The sequence below is a fragment of the Orycteropus afer genome, unplaced genomic scaffold, assembly GCF_000298275.1.
Source record: "Orycteropus afer afer isolate SDZICR_OR568_19922 unplaced genomic scaffold, OryAfe1.0 scaffold00016, whole genome shotgun sequence".
NCBI classification, from domain to species: Eukaryota; Metazoa; Chordata; class Mammalia; order Tubulidentata; family Orycteropodidae; genus Orycteropus; species Orycteropus afer.
The window spans coordinates 9,245,721-9,262,527 of NW_006921603.1; the positions used below are offsets into that span (position 1 = coordinate 9,245,721).

Consider the following 16,807-nt stretch of genomic DNA (forward strand, 5'->3'; position numbering starts at 1 on the left):
AAAAAAAAAAAACTCCAGCCATTGAAAACTCTGTGGGGTCACCATAAGTTACAATCAATTCCATGGCAACTGATTTGGTTTTTGCTTTTAGCACCCAGACTACAGTCTCAATATTCTTTTTGACTAAATGAATAACAGATCCTTGGAGAAATATCTGATTCCCAGCCTGGGTCAAGGAGCTCTGGTAGCATAGTGCCTAAAGCACTTGACTGCTAACCAGAAGGCTGGCAGTTCAAACCCACGAGCCACTCCTTGGAAGGAAGGTTGGGCAATCCTACTTCTGTAGTGATACTGCCTCGGAAACCCAAGGAGGGGTCACTATGAGTCGGGGCTGATTCGATGGCACATAACAACAACAACAACAGCCTGGGTCAGGAAATGTATAATATGATCCTGGAATGTCTTATTCTACCAGAAATGAAAGATTACTAGGGTTGTAGAAAGGGACTCAAGACTCAATGTGCACCTCTATGAACTGCCTCCTTTGCCATGAGACCAGAAGAACTGGATGGTGCCTGCCTACCAATATGGAATATACTGATCAACAATTCCACAGAAGAATTCTGATAAAGGGGGAAAATGTAGACAAAAAATTCAAATTCTCATAGATTCCAGACTTTCTGCAGCCATGGAGTATGGATGAACCCCTGAAACTATTGCCCTGAGTTGTTGTTGTTATGTGCCGTCGAGTCGGACTCGACTTATAGCGACCTCTCCTTGGGTTTCTGAGGTGGTATCACTCAAAAGTAGATTGCCCAACCTTCCTTCCGAGGAGTGGCTGGTGGGTTTGAACCGCCAGCCTTCTGGTTAGCAGTCAAGTGCCTTAGGCAGAAGCATTAAACCTTAAACCAAAAATATCTCCTGAAGTTTCTTAATAATAAACAATAGCTTAGTTTAACTAGTAAAGACAGTGCACCTTGAGCGCTGTGCTCTTTTTAAGAACTATCTACATGGCATCAAAGTGACAACAGCAACTCAAGGCACTGGATAGGAGCCTTCAGGGGCAATGAGTTTATGTTATGAGGGAGGGAAAAATCAGAGGTGGAGGGTGAGAATGAGTGCACAACTCAAAGAATGTGACCAATGTCACTGAATTGTACATGTAGAAACTTGAATTGGTGTATGTTTTTTGTGTATATTCTCAACAAAAAATAAATAAATAAATAAAATTTAAAGGAAATTAAAAAAGTCAATATGAAGAGGCTTAAGGATGAGACAACCTGAGCATCGATAAGGATATAAATGGCAATGGACGGTTACAAAAAATGTCTTTAAATCCATAAATTCATGAGGATATTTTAAAAGTAACTCATTTGTCACTTTTGAAGGACTGTAGGGAACTATTCATTGTTTGATAAGCAGAACTAAATGCAAAGAATCAAACATTTACTGTCTTTTCTATAAGACAAGATTAATTATACCCTGACCACGTAACTGATGAAGTCATGGTATCCCAACTAATAAATAAAGAAGACATGTTAAAATAGTGTAAGTTTGCAATTCCTCATGAAATAAAGAATCTAACCAATGCTAATATCAACAGAAGACCCAAACATAGTATGTACTTCCTGATAAAAGTACACAACACTTCCTAAGAAGTATTCTTACCAACCAACCAACCAGAATCTGATCAAAAAATAAAAGGCAAAAAGAAAAAAAAAACCTGAAGATGCAATCAGCAAAAACCACATGATAGAAAACTAGTGACCCAGTTTTGTAACAAACAAATGATAAGAGAGAGCAAGAGACAGAGAGACAAGAGGTAGGCAGAGAATGGGTGGGGGGAAGAGTGAGCACAAGCCAGAAGATTTAAGAGACCTAATCAATCTAGTCAATCAAATAGAATGGATAGCCCTTATTTGGATCCTGATTCAAAAAACTGTTCGAAAAAAATATATGAAATTGAGAAATTTGAACAGTCTCGGTTTTTGATGATATCAAGACTATAAATATTCTTAAGTAGGACAAATGGAGTATTTACAAAATAAAGTAATATGGTCTCTAGGATTTGATTCAAAATAACTCTAGGATAGAGGCAATGTGTGAAGATATAGATGGGTTGGTTCATTTATATTATTCTACTGATTATCATGAAACTTTCTATAAACTAATTTTTAAAAAAAATTACAAGTACAGAAAACAATGTAAGTCTACAAGTGCTTGCTTTCTTATCTATAATGCAGAGATAATAGTATTTATTTCACACTTCACTCACAAATATAAGGATAATGAGATAACACCTGTGAAAAAGTCAAGTCTTTGAAAGGTGCTAGGTCTAAAGTCCTGTTAATCAAAGCTGAAAACAAATAAAATGTTGGTTAGAAGCATGCTTCAGATATTACTTACTCTAATAACAAAGAAATAATACTTTCACAATATTCTACAAGGTGTATTTGAAATACATAAAGCACAACCATAAATTAAACCAGCATTAGGTACGATTAGTTTCAGTTTGATATAATTATTTTAAATTATGTCAATAAAATCAGATATAAAATTCTAAAGGAAAGCCTGTTTAAAAAGCTTAATTTTGCTATATTTCATAGGGTACTATGTCTAAAATAATCAGAAGAAAATCCTATGTGCTTCATAATAATTTTGTTTTCCAGGTCCATGATAAATAAAATGGTTAAAAGTAATTCCAAGGCAACTTAATACAGGTCTATAAGATCAAGTAGTGTTATTGACTTGTTTGGTACAAATTTCATTATTAATTAAAATGCAGTGATGTATAATTATTTAAATCAAGAAAAGACTATTGATTTCAAAGACACACACTTCTCTTTCTCACCCTCAACCTCTATTGGCAATGGATAAAGCCTTGGCTAATAAAATGCTTTCTACAATGTATAGGCAATTCAGTGGCTCCAGTTAAGTACTTGTTATTGAAAATGTCTTACTCAACAACATTTATAGTGAAGTTTTTTTGAAGTTGAAGCAATCACTTTGAAGTAAATCACCCTTTCAAATTTGGATTGAAAAAGGGAGAGGAATAGCTTTTAGGCTTTTCTTCTTTTAATGTGACTATTTCTATAGATGGCTCCCTATGAAAATTAATGAAGTAACTTAGCTTTACAGGAAATGCCATTTAGAAGGACAAGAATTATAGACAGAGAACAAATCCTGTAATCTAAATAACAGAACTATTATTTATATACCTTAGCAATTGCAAAATGTATGTATGTTTTCACATAATTGTTAAAGTAGCATTAAGCAACACTGTTATTTTCTAAACCATGAGAGAAGACAGACAATCAAAAGAGAAGGATCTCTGATTTCTACTTCATGTTTAACCATTAAGCATAAAAAAGATATTCAAGGTCTGTATTGGAAATATACTAAAATCTAGAACACAAATGCTATTGTTAAGTTTTATTTGGTATTTACCTGCTCTACAAATTAATAAATACAAATTTTGCATTTACCAATGATCCCTAGTGATTTAAGAATGTTGTTTTTGTTGTTGTTATGGGCCGTTACGTTGGACCCGACTCATAGTGACCCCTGCTTGGGTTTCCGAGGCAGTATCACTATTGGACCCAACTCATAGCAACCCCTGCTTGGGTTTCGGAGGCAGTATCACTATGGAAGTAGATTGCCCCATCTTCCTTCCGAGGAGTGGCTGGTGGGTTTGAACCGCCAGCCTTCTGGTCAGCAGTCAAGTGCCTTAGGCACTATGCTACCAGAGAAGAGTATGCAACATTAATTCCTTACTCTGAAAACAAGTAATTAAAGAACCAAGCATGTACCCTGACTTTTCAGGAGGGGCTGTAATTCATCCCTGGCTGATGAGGGAAAAAAGTGCTTCTTTACCTTACCCAAGCCATTAAACAGCATTACCAATAGTGAGCCAACCTGACATTACAGGATAGACTATAAAGTGTTTGTAATAATTCATGAACATTCTTGCTGAAAATCAATATGGATTAAGCCTCTAGACCAGTTCAAAAGAAGTACAAAGGATAAATAAACCTAGAAAGGTTCTAGACTGAAAACATAACCTAAAATGACATTTAGGGGACAATGAGGAAATCTGAATATGGACTGACTGGATAGTAGATGATATTAGGAAATTGTTGTAAATTTTTGGTGTGATTCATAATACTGTAGTTACATAAAAGAAGGCCCTTGTTTTCAGGAGTTGCATGTTGAAGTATTCAAGGATGAAGTACCATCATGTTGGAGAATTTTGTTGAAATGAGTCAGTAAAAAAATAAACACACAGGAGATAAAACAAATATGACAAAATGTTGAATCTAGATGGTGGGTATATGGGTAATCACAGTAGTAGTTTTTTAAACTCTTCTATAAATTTGAATAATTTTACAAGTTGAGAGAAAGAAAGTACTAAAATGGGAGAAATAATCGTACAACAGTCATGGTTTAGGAAGTGACAAAAAGAGTCCCTGACTGCAATGGTATCTGAAATATTTGATTAAGGAGACAGATGGCTTTAGAGTTAAGCATGAAGTCTCCAGGTGAGAGCAAGGGTTCAAAGAACCCTCATATAGAGGTAGGCACTGCCAAGAGAAGGGTTTCTAGAGAGAAAAGCATAGGGAAATCCTAAGATGGCAATATTTCAAAGCTGGAGAATTAAAGAGTTTGTCATCAGTGTTACCTTTGAGATCAGCAATTAAATTATATTGTCAACATTAACTCTTACCTCATGTTTTAATCTTAAAATTCTCTTTTGTGCTTTAGATAAAAGTCATGTATAGATAAAAGTCATGTACAATGAAAGAGATACATATGTCCTTAGTCCTCAGGGTCAAATATAGCCCACTTTGTCCCCAAGCTTAAGGCTAAGTCTACACAAATTACTAGGTTAATCGTTTTCCCGTAAATTTGTAATGGTCAATTGTGGAACAACCACAGGGATTCTAACTGTGCTGATTTCAGTCATCTTAATAATGGAATTGATTGACTATAGAATCCCATCAACTGCCTAGCCATCTGCCTTTATTACCACAGGAAAAATGAATCAATTGGAAAAAGGTCAATTCAGTCAGGCCATGGAACACTGCTGCCACTTTTCTGGAAGGAGACCCTTGTCATCAGAGAGAAAAATACAGAAGCACTAGCTACAATAACACAGGAGTTTCATTACACCTGTCCTCTTAAATTGAAGTGGTAAAGTTAAACGCATGCCTAAGTAATTGTCTATAGGTCAACTCTGGCTTCAGGCTCAGGATCTCACGTCACAGCTACTTTTTACTTTCCAAACTCTGGTTCAGACTAAGTATGGAGACAGGAAAAAGTTTAACTTTGTCCTATAAATATAGGTAGGAATACGTCTATGAGGAAGTACGAAAATAGCTCATGAATTTTTATCTATTTCTTTTTCCTTCCCATTAGAAAAAGAGTGAGTTATGCAATTTTATTTACTAGATGTTGTTGTTATTGTTATGTGCCGTCGAGTCAAAACCGACTCATAGTGACCCCTCCTTGGGTTTCCGAGGCAGTATCACTATGGAAGTAGGATTGCCCAACCTTCCTTCCGAGGAGTGGCAGGTGGGTTTGAACCGCCAGTCGTCTGGTTAGCAGGCAAGTGTCTTAGCCACTATGCTACCAGAGCTCCCATATTTACTAGATAGGCAAGTTCAATTTGAGTCTGTTTCTTTACTTATAGAACAGGAATAATATATTGGAAAAACAGTATTAACAGATCTGGCTTGGCCTACTATAAATGGTTTGGAGAAGGTGAAATGAATACTTTGAAAACTGTCTTCCAATAAAACAAATGATTTAAAAAAATATCATTTATTTAAATTATATTTTCATTTGGCTTATGGCTATCCATATTCCATACTACAACATAAAAGGGGAAAAATAAAATTGGTAAGATTATATTATTATTTGGCTATCCAGTAAAAATCTTAATCATGTTAGACATAATCACAGGCCATCCCTTCCACAAAACTAAAGGGGTGTGTGTATGTGTCGGTATGTATGTGTGTGTGTGTGTGTGTGTGTAGGTGTGTGGGGGTACATGTCTGTGAAAGGCCCAATTTAGATGAAAAGGAACTGAAAGACACAATCCTTGATGGGGTTCTGCATCAAGCAATAAACAAAAATTAGAAAGAATATTTTGGAGACAACTAGGGCAATTTGCTTTGTATATTAGACAACAACTTATTATCAACAATAAATTTCTTGGGTATAATAATAATATTATGTGCGAAGGAAAATGTCTTTGTCCTCAGGAACAGCATGCTGAATTATTCAGAGAAAAAATGTTCTACTATTTTTAATTTACATTTGATTGGTTCAAAAAATGTTGTAAATTATCTAGACAAAAAGTAAATGTGGCAAAATGTTAATAAGAGCTAAAGAGTCTAAGTAAAGAGTACACCCACTGCCATCAGGTCGATTCTGGGGGATACAGGTGCTCATTATTCTATTCTTTCAACTTTTCTGTGTGCCTGAAATTTTTCAAAAGAATAAGGTGAGGGATGGGAACCACTGCATAATCAAAACAAAATAGAAAGTCAGGCAAGAAATTAAAAAAGTGTCCATTTTTCAATAATGAAATTATACACTTTAGAAACCTAGTTTTCTAAACCAAAATAAATTCACTATGTTATAATATGGAGGTATTATTCATTTATGTTAGTTAAGGGCAAGAGTAATCTTCCTGATACACAAAAGAGATAAAGTAGGGAGACTTAATTTTATAATAAAGAATCTCTTTCATAATAAAAGATTTCCTTTAAGTAATGAGCAGTAGAATTTCTAAACATGGGGTAGAAATAAGCAAAATGTTATTGCTGGAAAAGATCATAGAAATTAACTGAAGTCCTCATAGATTAGCAGGCAGGTTGCCACATGTTTTCAAGAACACAACTATTATGTAAAAGGGCACACAACTTTACATTTCTTTAAAATTTCAAATACAAGTAGAATACATAGATTGAACAGATACCATCAGGTTCATTTCTTTTTATTTATCATACACTTCAATTTAATCATTGCAAAGGCAAGCAACCTAAAACAACTAGAAACAATTAGATGCAGTCCATAGGCAGAAAACATGGTATTCAGTTCTAGAAGTGCCATTAAAGTATTCTGTAACAGGAATGCTGTGAAAAGGGGAGGGGAGTTCCCTAATAAACACTAGATTGGGATGAGAGATGAAGATAAATTTAGGATAGCGGGATAAAAGAAAACAAGTCTGCCTTATATTGTAAGTTTTCTTACAGATTTTTAGGTGAAAAAATTTTAATTAAATTTTAATAGCTTCCTTTGTATCAAACCAGCATATACTTGGTAAGATTCTATAGATAGGGATAGTACTGCTTTTTAAATGCAGTGCAAGCACTCAGCTATTCAATATAAACAGACTGTCAGGCTTTCCTGTCCTGACAGAAGCTTGGACAATTGCCCACCAATCCCAAAAGAAATCAGAAAGTACAGTCAGAAAGTCTTTTTTGGGGCTCATCTAAATATTAACTAAAAAAAAAAAAAACAAAAAAAAAAAACCATAATATGAACAATTTATATAACCCTGATTAAATTAAGCCATAAAAATGTAAAATATCCTGTTAATGCAGAGTTACATTCTTTGGTTTAAAAGGCATTTACTGGTATAGATAAATCATTACTATGTTTTCTTAGAAAACATGCAGTATTTCTTTAAATAGACAAGTTCTGTAATGGAAAGAAAAACAAGCAAGAACAGATGTAATTATCTTTATGAACTAACCTATATTTAGCAGTCATTCCTTTATTTATAAGATGTTATTAATGTAAGTTGTATAGCAAAGGACAAGCTTTATAAAGTGGCATATTTTTATTTTCTAAATAGCCTTTCCTTTACCTTGTTAATGGGCACTACCAAGGTTGGTTCCACTTTAGCTTCAATTTCTTCTGGGGTGTAAAAACAATAGAGTTTACCCCCTTTTAAAACACAATATAACCTTCTCCAACTAATCAGACCTTCTACCACTTTCTGAAAAACAAAAACAATTAATAAACTATCAACTTTATCATTATTTATAATTCAAACACTAAATTTGACAAAATACTTAAAGCATCAAAGTTAAATTCATTTCTAGAATTAATGTGATAGAATTACCTATGAATTCACTGTGCAATAAGACATTGCCCAAAATCAAAGAGTAAGCTAATACCAGAAAAGAGAAGTCTGGAATTCTCAAAAGTGTCAAGCAAAATGGAAGTAATAATTATCAAATAACTTTTACACACATAAAATCATAAATCAATGCAAATTTAGAAAAGCTACTCTATTAAAAATTAGTGCTTAGAATTCCATGGCAATTTATCAAATGATTCAGGAAAATTACAAAAATAACTCCATGTTCAAAATATAATTTTCCTTTACTGTTCTCACAACACTGGAAAATGTTGACTACCATGTAAGAATGCAAATTTTCTTTCCTCCTAATGGAATCTTTTAGAAAAAGCTATTGATTCATTGAAGCTCATAATTAATTATTTACTGGATATAAATAACTATGGTTATAAATAAATCAGGAGTAGGTGGCACAGAAGCAGCTTTGGAAGCCCAGAGGCCTACACTGTGCCAAAAGTCCTCTGCCAGAAAGGCCTTTATGCGAAAAGTGTTGGGCAGCACACATCAGTCTCTACAAGGAGTCCTCTGTTGTGCTGATTATCCTGGAACCGCTATTAATGAAGCAGGGGAATATGGAGAGGTAACTCCTTAGCCAACAAAATTGCATTAGACCCCTCACCTTGTACGCTTTTCTGACCCCCCTATCCCTTATGCCTGATAACATTTAGAAAACTGACATTTTAAGAAGACTTTAAGAAATACTTCTCAATACTAGAAGGCCAAGCAATGCCATATATAAGATTTTAACTGGAGTTACTATTGTTGGAGGTTATCAAAAGTCCTCTAACCTGCTGATTGAGAAATCCCGCAAATGCATCCTCAGCCATGCAAGCTGGCTGGGCAACTAATCGGCAGCACATGTTGCCATATAAGGGAAGCCAAAATGAAGACTCCTCTATTTAAAGGAGAGAGAAAGAGAAACAAGTTACAAACATGTTTATTTAAGATCATTACACATTTTAATTGCTTTTTATTTATTTATTTTGCTTTGTACAACAAGATATTTTTAAATTACTTTTATGTAAAGGTTCATCCTACTCAAAATAGCAGCACTAAATTTAATGAGAAAAATAACAGAAAGAAAAAGAACAGGATGGAATTAAACTGTGGTTTATGGCATGCTATCACCTGGAATAAAACATGGAACTTTTAGTGTTTTAACCTCTTTTTTTGATCTTTAATGAAGTAGTTAATCAAACTGTACACAACTTTACAATAATAATTCACTAGACTTTTTGGCCTTTCTCCTTCCCTTACTGAAGCTCTTCTATTCATGAGAATGAGTTACAGAAGAGCTTTAAGTTTTACGCTAGGGAGGGACAGATTTACATTTGGAACCAGGGGAGCAGTGTAGCAACAATTCCAGACGAGAGATGAAGACCTAAATGAGGGTTGGGGTAGAAGGAGAAAATGAAGAGGAAGAAGTACACAGGGAGGTATTTCAAGAGCAAAATAGGCTACCATTGCTGACCGCTTTGAAAGGCATCACAACAGGAGGTCCCAGATAGAGTGGGAGAAAAATGTGCAACAAAACCTGCAATCACAAAAAAGTCCAGGCTTACTAGTCTGATGAAGACTGATGGGACCCCTGAGATTATGCCCTTTAGATACCCTTAAAGGCAGGAACTGAACTCAACCCCCATGGCTCAAGTTGCAGCCAACCAATAAACAGGCCTATAAGGTAAACAGTGATATCAAGAGGGTATGCACTCACTAGAATAATCAACCACAAGAGATCAAAGGGCAGCATTTGCCCAGGAATAGAACTAAGAAGGCGGAAGGGAATAGGAAATAATAATGAAGAGACATGACGGGTGCAGGCAGGAAGTGGGAAGAGTGCTGGTGCACTGTGGGGATTTCAGTGAATGTCACAAAACAGAATGTACAAGGATTGTTGAATGGAAATCAATTTGCTCTGTAAACTCTCACTCAAATCACAACTACAATAAATAAATAAATAAACAGCAGGATTCTGTATTAGATAGGATATAGTAAATGAAAGAGAGAGTGGAATTAAGGATGAAAGCAAGTGGCAGGAAGAGTTTTTGGGAGTGGGATGGAAATGATAAGATGAATTTTGGATATGTGGAGTTCAAGCTAAGTTGTTAAACACACAGTCAAGCCCTCAGGTGGAGACCACCAATATAGGCATTTGTGCCAGGGGCTGAGGAAGAAGTTATGGTGTGCCATTGCTGAGTGTTGAAGCAGGCAAGATGAGAAGAGTAAGTACGAAGGGTGCCTGGCACGAGGTGTCAGAGCCTGAACAGGCTGAGGAGGACAACTGGCAGGGGTGTCTGTCTGTCCTGAGTAGAGTGAAGAGGGTGTCACTGTGGAAAGGGCAGCCTGAGTTAAGATATCAGAGCCCAAGGTTGGTGTTTATCAAGGGAGGTGGCCTAAAGTGAGAAGTCAGGGACCAAGCAGGCTGAGGGAGGGTTTATGTGGATTACCTGCCCTGTGTGAGATATCAGAACCCAAACAAAGTAAGAAGAATTCCACATGTGGAGAGTATTCCAGCCATGGTAGCAGTGAGGAGGCTATCTGCACATGGGGTGATTCAGTGCATTGTGTCAGAGCCCTGAGTCAAGTGAGACCAGCATTCAGAAGGGCAGTCTGAGAAGGGTGTCCATAGGAAGTGAAAGTGAAAGTGAAAGCAGCTAGGCATGAAGGGCAGCCATGTGGAGAGGTGACCTGGTGTAGATTGTCAGAGCCTGAGCAAGGTGAGGAACAAGGTCAGGGGTGACCCAGAATTGGGAAAGAATAATATTCACGTGGAAGAGATGGGCTTTTGGTTGGTCTTAAAGAGATTGACTAAAGAAAAAAAATGTATTAACCATGGTAAAAGATAGGTTTCTCACTGTCAGAGAAGTGAGTTACAAATGATTATAATAAACTTGGTGATACTAGTTTATGAACCCGATGTACTGGTGTGAACTCATGTTTTTCACCACATACCAAAAAAAAAAAAAAAAAAAAAACCAAACTCACTGCCATCTATTTGATTCTGACTCACAGCGACCCACTTTGGGTTTCCGAGGTGGTAAATCTTTACAAAAGTACATTACCCAGTGTTCCTTCCACAGACTGGCTGGTGAGTTAGAACTGCCAACTTTCTGGTTAGCAATCAAATGTCTTAGGCACTACACCACCAGAGCATAGAGAGAGGCCAAAATGCCTTACTCACTTGTCACCTGAGCTCCTTATAAAATAAATACATATGGAGTATGTGTGTATGTGTGTGTGTGTTTAGTTCTACCCACTGAGAGAGCCTAGGAATAACAATGCCCTAATAGCACTGAGTAGGGGCAGTTGTGGTTCAGTGGTGGCCTTCCATGTGGGAGACATGGGTTCAATTCTTGACCAATGCACCTCATGTGCAGCCATTACCCATCTGTCAGGGGAAGCTTGTGTGTTGTTGTGATGCTGAGTAGGTTTCAGCAGAATTTCCAAATAAGAAAGATTAGGAAAAAAGGATTGGAGATATTCCAATAATCAGCCAATAATAACTCTATGGATCGTAATAGTCTGGTCTGAACTGGTTGATCATGATGACGCTGGCTCAGAAATAGGCATGTTTCCTTCTGCTGTTCAAGGGCTCATTGTGAGTTGGGGGCCAACTCGATGACAGCTAACAACAACAACAACAATAACAATAGCAATGAGAATGCCTAAAGCCCAGGGGCTGCCTTCTAAATCCTATTCTCCACTAAAATTAACCAGGATTCCTTGGAGAAATAGCTAATTTCAGGAAATGGATAGTACACAATGAGCCTGGAATATCTTGCTGTGCCATAAAGCAAGAAAGTGCTCAAAGAATGATGGGGACGTGTCAAAAGGACATTACGGCCATCTTGAATATATTCCCACTGGCCCAATTGGGGACATTATGAACCTCAAAATAAAGAAAGAGATTAATAGATCATGACCCACTGAATAAAATTAGGAAAATACAAGTCCATGCTGATATAAATAAATCAATGAATAAATTTAACTTCTAATAAGGGATAGGATTCTTACATAGAATACCTCCAACACACACCCAAGTCACAAATTAAATACAAAGTGAAAAAGAGGAATTTTACAGTAGAGAAGCTTGTCAGACACCATCTTAACGAGTGATTAAAATGAACATAATCAGTAATAAAGCAAATGAAAATTATGTGCCCCCTGACAGGCACATAACTTCTGAACGCAGTAGCACTTTTGTGATTAAGAAAAAAAAAAAAAAAAGCCCTCACTACCACTGAGTTGGATCCAACTCATAGTGACCCCTCCTTGGGTTTCCAAAGTGGTATCTCTACAGAAGTAGACTGCCCAATCTTCCTTCTGAGGAGTGACTGGTGGGTTTGAACCAATACCCTTCTGGTTAGCAGTCAAATGCCTTAGGCACTACACTGATACTCCTGTCAAAAATGCATATCCTGCATCTAATACTGAGACAACATCAGATAAGTCCAAACTGGGACTACAAAATAACTATTACTTTTAGAAATGCCAAGGTAGCAAAAGCCAAGGAAAGACCACTTCAGATAAAAGGAAACTAAAGAGGCATGATAACTAAATGCAACGCATGATTCTGCACTGGATCCATTTGCAATAAAGGACATTATTGGGTCAATGAGTGAAATGTGAATGGAGTCTGAGGATTAGATGGTGGTAATGTATCAGTATTATTTCTGGACTTGAATAGTTGTACTGTGGTGCAGGATTAGTAGGAAATACATATTGACATATTTGGAGTAATACATCGAACCAAGTAAGCAAGTTGTTTTTGTATATTTTTTTGGGGGGGGAGGGGAAGATTTGGCATCCAACTTGCAACTTTTCTGTAAATTTAAAATTGGTTAAAAAAAAAGAAAAAGCCATTAAGACACTCTTGATACGGTCTGCAGGTAGGCACACATAGTCTTCCTTTCTATATGAAAGGAAAGCATTGCATATGATAATGCATTCCATTTATTAGAGTTTTAATACATATCAGCACATGGCCCTCAGTTCACACTGCAACACACAAAATCCAATTTTAAAGTTTTTTTGCACCCTATTGGTAGTGCCAATAAGATGGTTAGTCATTCACTGCTAGTATTATTACGAAAAAACCTTGGTGCTCTGGTAAAAAAAATATGGTTAGTTACTAAACAGATGCAAGGTAGCAAGGTTTGGTACATCAGTTAAAGGCAAAAGAACAACTATCTAAGTGAATAATACAAAGTAAACAAAAAAGCTTTTAGCAACTTATATATCCAACATTCTATTAGAGAATCACACACAAATTTTCCCAGACTATTCGAATTTTTTTTCTTAGTAATATTTTGTAAAGCTATGAGCTTTTAGAAATAGAAGGTTTGACCTGAGAGAAATAAATTCATAAATATAGAGATAAATAAAAATAAGTAAGAATCTCATTTCCTAGAATAGGCAGAATCTGAAATAAAAATTCTATACAAGCATGCATCTAAGTAATACATCTGAAATCAACTTTCTGACTTATGAATTCAAAGTTTAAAAGCAAAATTCTTTATACAGTAATCCTGATGCATGAGTGGCTTACATTCGATGTAGCTCTAAACTAGTTGTTTTTAAGTTAGAATGTACTTCCTAAAGTAACAGAATCATAAATGATGACTAAATTCTCAGACAAGTCCATAAAGTTTGTGCAATCAATAATCTATCTGGAACCTAAATATAACATTTAACTATTTGTTTCTCTGGTAAAATAAGTTCAGATTTCATAGCACATCAAGAACACTATTTACTTTCTAATTATAATTCTTAAATGGGGATATTGGATTTCGAATTCTTTGCTCTGCGGTTCTCTTGCCACGTACCCTGCAGTCATCTGCTACTTCTAATCTAGGACCACTGTGGAATAAAAATGCAGAGACACAGATTTGTCTCTACTCCTGGCAAGAATTATGGCATCCAAGATAGTCACTACATAGTTAACCTGTCCAAGTATCAGTTCCTCATTTTTTAAATATCATCCTATCGTAGGGGGTTGTTGTGAAAAATTAAAGAAGATAATGTGTAAATAACATTTATCATTGTGTCTATGATATAATAGATGCTTTCCATAATCGTAAATCCAGGAGAGTATGACTCCCAAAACCATACCCTTTTCATTTTTTCCATGCTGCCTTTAAGTCCTTGTGCAACACATTAATCAAAATACTTACTACTTCTTTTCTAGGCTGGGAAGGTGTTAGAGCAAGATGAAATGTAACAGGAGAAAGAGAAGTATGACTTTCATTACTTTATGATTTTACGTAATTCATCCACAGCTTCAAATAAGGAACAAAGGAGTCAAAAACAACAACAGGCAGGAGAAAGAAGCCAGATAACATCTCACTTCCATGTGAGTTAATTGTTCATAATGTGGTTTCATTAACTTATAAAAACTACAGGCAGTGCCTGAGTTAGGAACGTCAGACTTAGGGACAACTCCTGTTGTTCTGTTGTTGTTGTTGTTGTTATGTACCGTGGAGTCAACCCTACTCATAGAGACTTCTCCTTGGGTTTCTGAGGTGGTATCACTAGGAAAGTAGATTGCCTAACCTTCCTTCGAGGAGTGGCTGGTGGGTATGAACCGCCAGCCTTCAGGTTAGCAGTCAAATGCCTTAGGCACTATTCTACCAGAGCTCCTGGGACAACTCCTACTCGCCCTTTAATGTTATGTACATTTTCCCTCACTTTGAACTCCTGAACCAACCACTATTCTCAACAAACTCTTCATCACAATTACCTTCACTTGATGCACGTGTAGCTTTTAAATTAGTGAAAAGGCTTGAGTCTTTTCTTGTACTAAAACCCATTTTTTGAAAAATAATAAACCATTGCTGTTGAGTCAATTGCAACTCATAGTGACCCTACAGGACAAAGTAGAGCTGCCTCACAGGGTTTCCAAGGCTATAAATCATAGTGGAAGGAGACTGCCACATCTTTCTCATGTGGAGTGGCTGGTGGGTTCAAACCTCCAAGCTTTTGGTTAGCAATTGAGTGCTTAACCACTGTACCACACCAGGGCACCTTTCTTGCACTAAAGTAGTCTAAATAAAAACCACATATGCACCTGCTCTGACTTACCCACAAATTTTTAAAGGAACAGATCATGTTTGTAACCCAGGACTGCCCATCAAACATTTCTTGATTTCAAATATAAACCTTAAGATATCACTTTGGCTGTTCCCTTCAACTAGCAAGAACAATAAAACTGAGTTATAATTTTTTTTTTTTAATTTCCTGTTTCATCTTCATTCTGTAGTATTTAGTAGATATTGATATAAATTTATTTAGGTAAACCTATTATTTTAACATACTATTACATTAATGAGGGAGCTCTGGTAGCATAGTGGCTAAGGCACTTGACTGCTAACCAGAAGACTGGCAGTTCAAATCCACCAGCCACTCCTCGGAAGGAAGATGGGGCAATCTTCCGTAGTGATACTGCCTAGGAAACCCAAGGAGGGGTCGCTATGAGTCGGGGCCGACTCGACGGCATGTAACAACAACAACAACATTACATTAATGAATAAATGAAGGGGTGAGTTTTTTTCTTTATACAATTTTATTTTTTAATAACAGGCTTTCTTCTTTTTCAAAATATGATTGATTTATAAGACATCAATTTATACACACGTCCAGGAGTATGCGTATCACACAAAAGAGTTAGGCATATAAGTTGGTATTTCTAAAAATTTGTTCAATCTTCAAGTTCTAATGTTAAATGAATTTGGATAACATTTTTTGGGGGTTTTGTTGTGTAAAGGATAAATCTGAGAAAAAGGTAAAAACAATATTTTAACTTTATATTAATAAGTATTATTAATGAAATGTCAAGAGTAGTTTCCAAAAGATGAGAAACAAATGTAAAATTTCAATTAGGACAAGGAAAGATTGAAATGATAAAAGTAATTAATCCTTGGAAAAGAAACACGGAACATAGAGGACAGAGAAGCACAAGGTGTGATGGTTGGTAAATTCAAATATCTAAGTGTTGGACATTAAATGTCAAGGAATTAAATGCTACAGTAAAGAAGGAAGGAAGGAAGAATGTCAAATAAGATAAAAACAAAAATCCAATGTAATGCTATGTGAACAGGCACGCATATAAATAAAAATAAGGAAAGGTTAGGGTAAAGTATGGAAGAAAACACACGATTAAAATTTTTGGTACATAAAAACAACAAAGAGTCAAGTTATGTTAATCAAATAGGAACAGAACAATGAGAATTAGAAAAATCCACAATCACAGTAGGCGACTTTATCACACTTCTCTCAGTAATATAGAGTATGTAGATTATAATCATTAACAACATACAAAATCTGAACCATATTCTTAACAAATAATTAGATACATAGAACATAGTATCGAATGATATCAAAATACATGTTCTTTTCAAAGATAACCGGAACATTTATAAGAACTGGCCATATACTGGGCTCTAATACAAGTTTCTACAGATTTCAAAGGTCTAAAATAAAAAAAGTATGTTATCTGACCACAAAGCTCAAGTTAAGCTAGAAGATGATGTTACATTTCATAAATTAGGGAAAGCATTTAAAAATAGCTCAAGTTTTAAATCATTATGGAAATTAGAAAATATTCTGAAGTAGGAAATACTATGTGTCACAATTTATGGGCTACAGCAATATTTATGGGATAAATACAGTGGTATTTATAGAGAAACTTATAAATTTAAATGCACATATTGATATTAG

General features: G+C 35.8%; 1 protein-coding gene across 1 annotated transcript in view; it reads right to left on the reverse strand.

Moving 5' to 3' along the window:
- RTKN2 (rhotekin 2) overlaps nt 1–16,807 on the reverse strand; it is a 110,124-nt gene that overhangs the window by 14,245 nt on the left and 79,072 nt on the right. Inside the window, exons 8-9 of the mRNA XM_007959387.1 lie at nt 8,881–8,987; nt 7,817–7,948 (exon numbers count right to left, since the gene is read on the reverse strand). Coding sequence (XP_007957578.1) covers nt 7,817–7,948; nt 8,881–8,987 — 239 coding nt within the window. The remainder of the gene's footprint in view (nt 1–7,816; nt 7,949–8,880; nt 8,988–16,807) is intronic.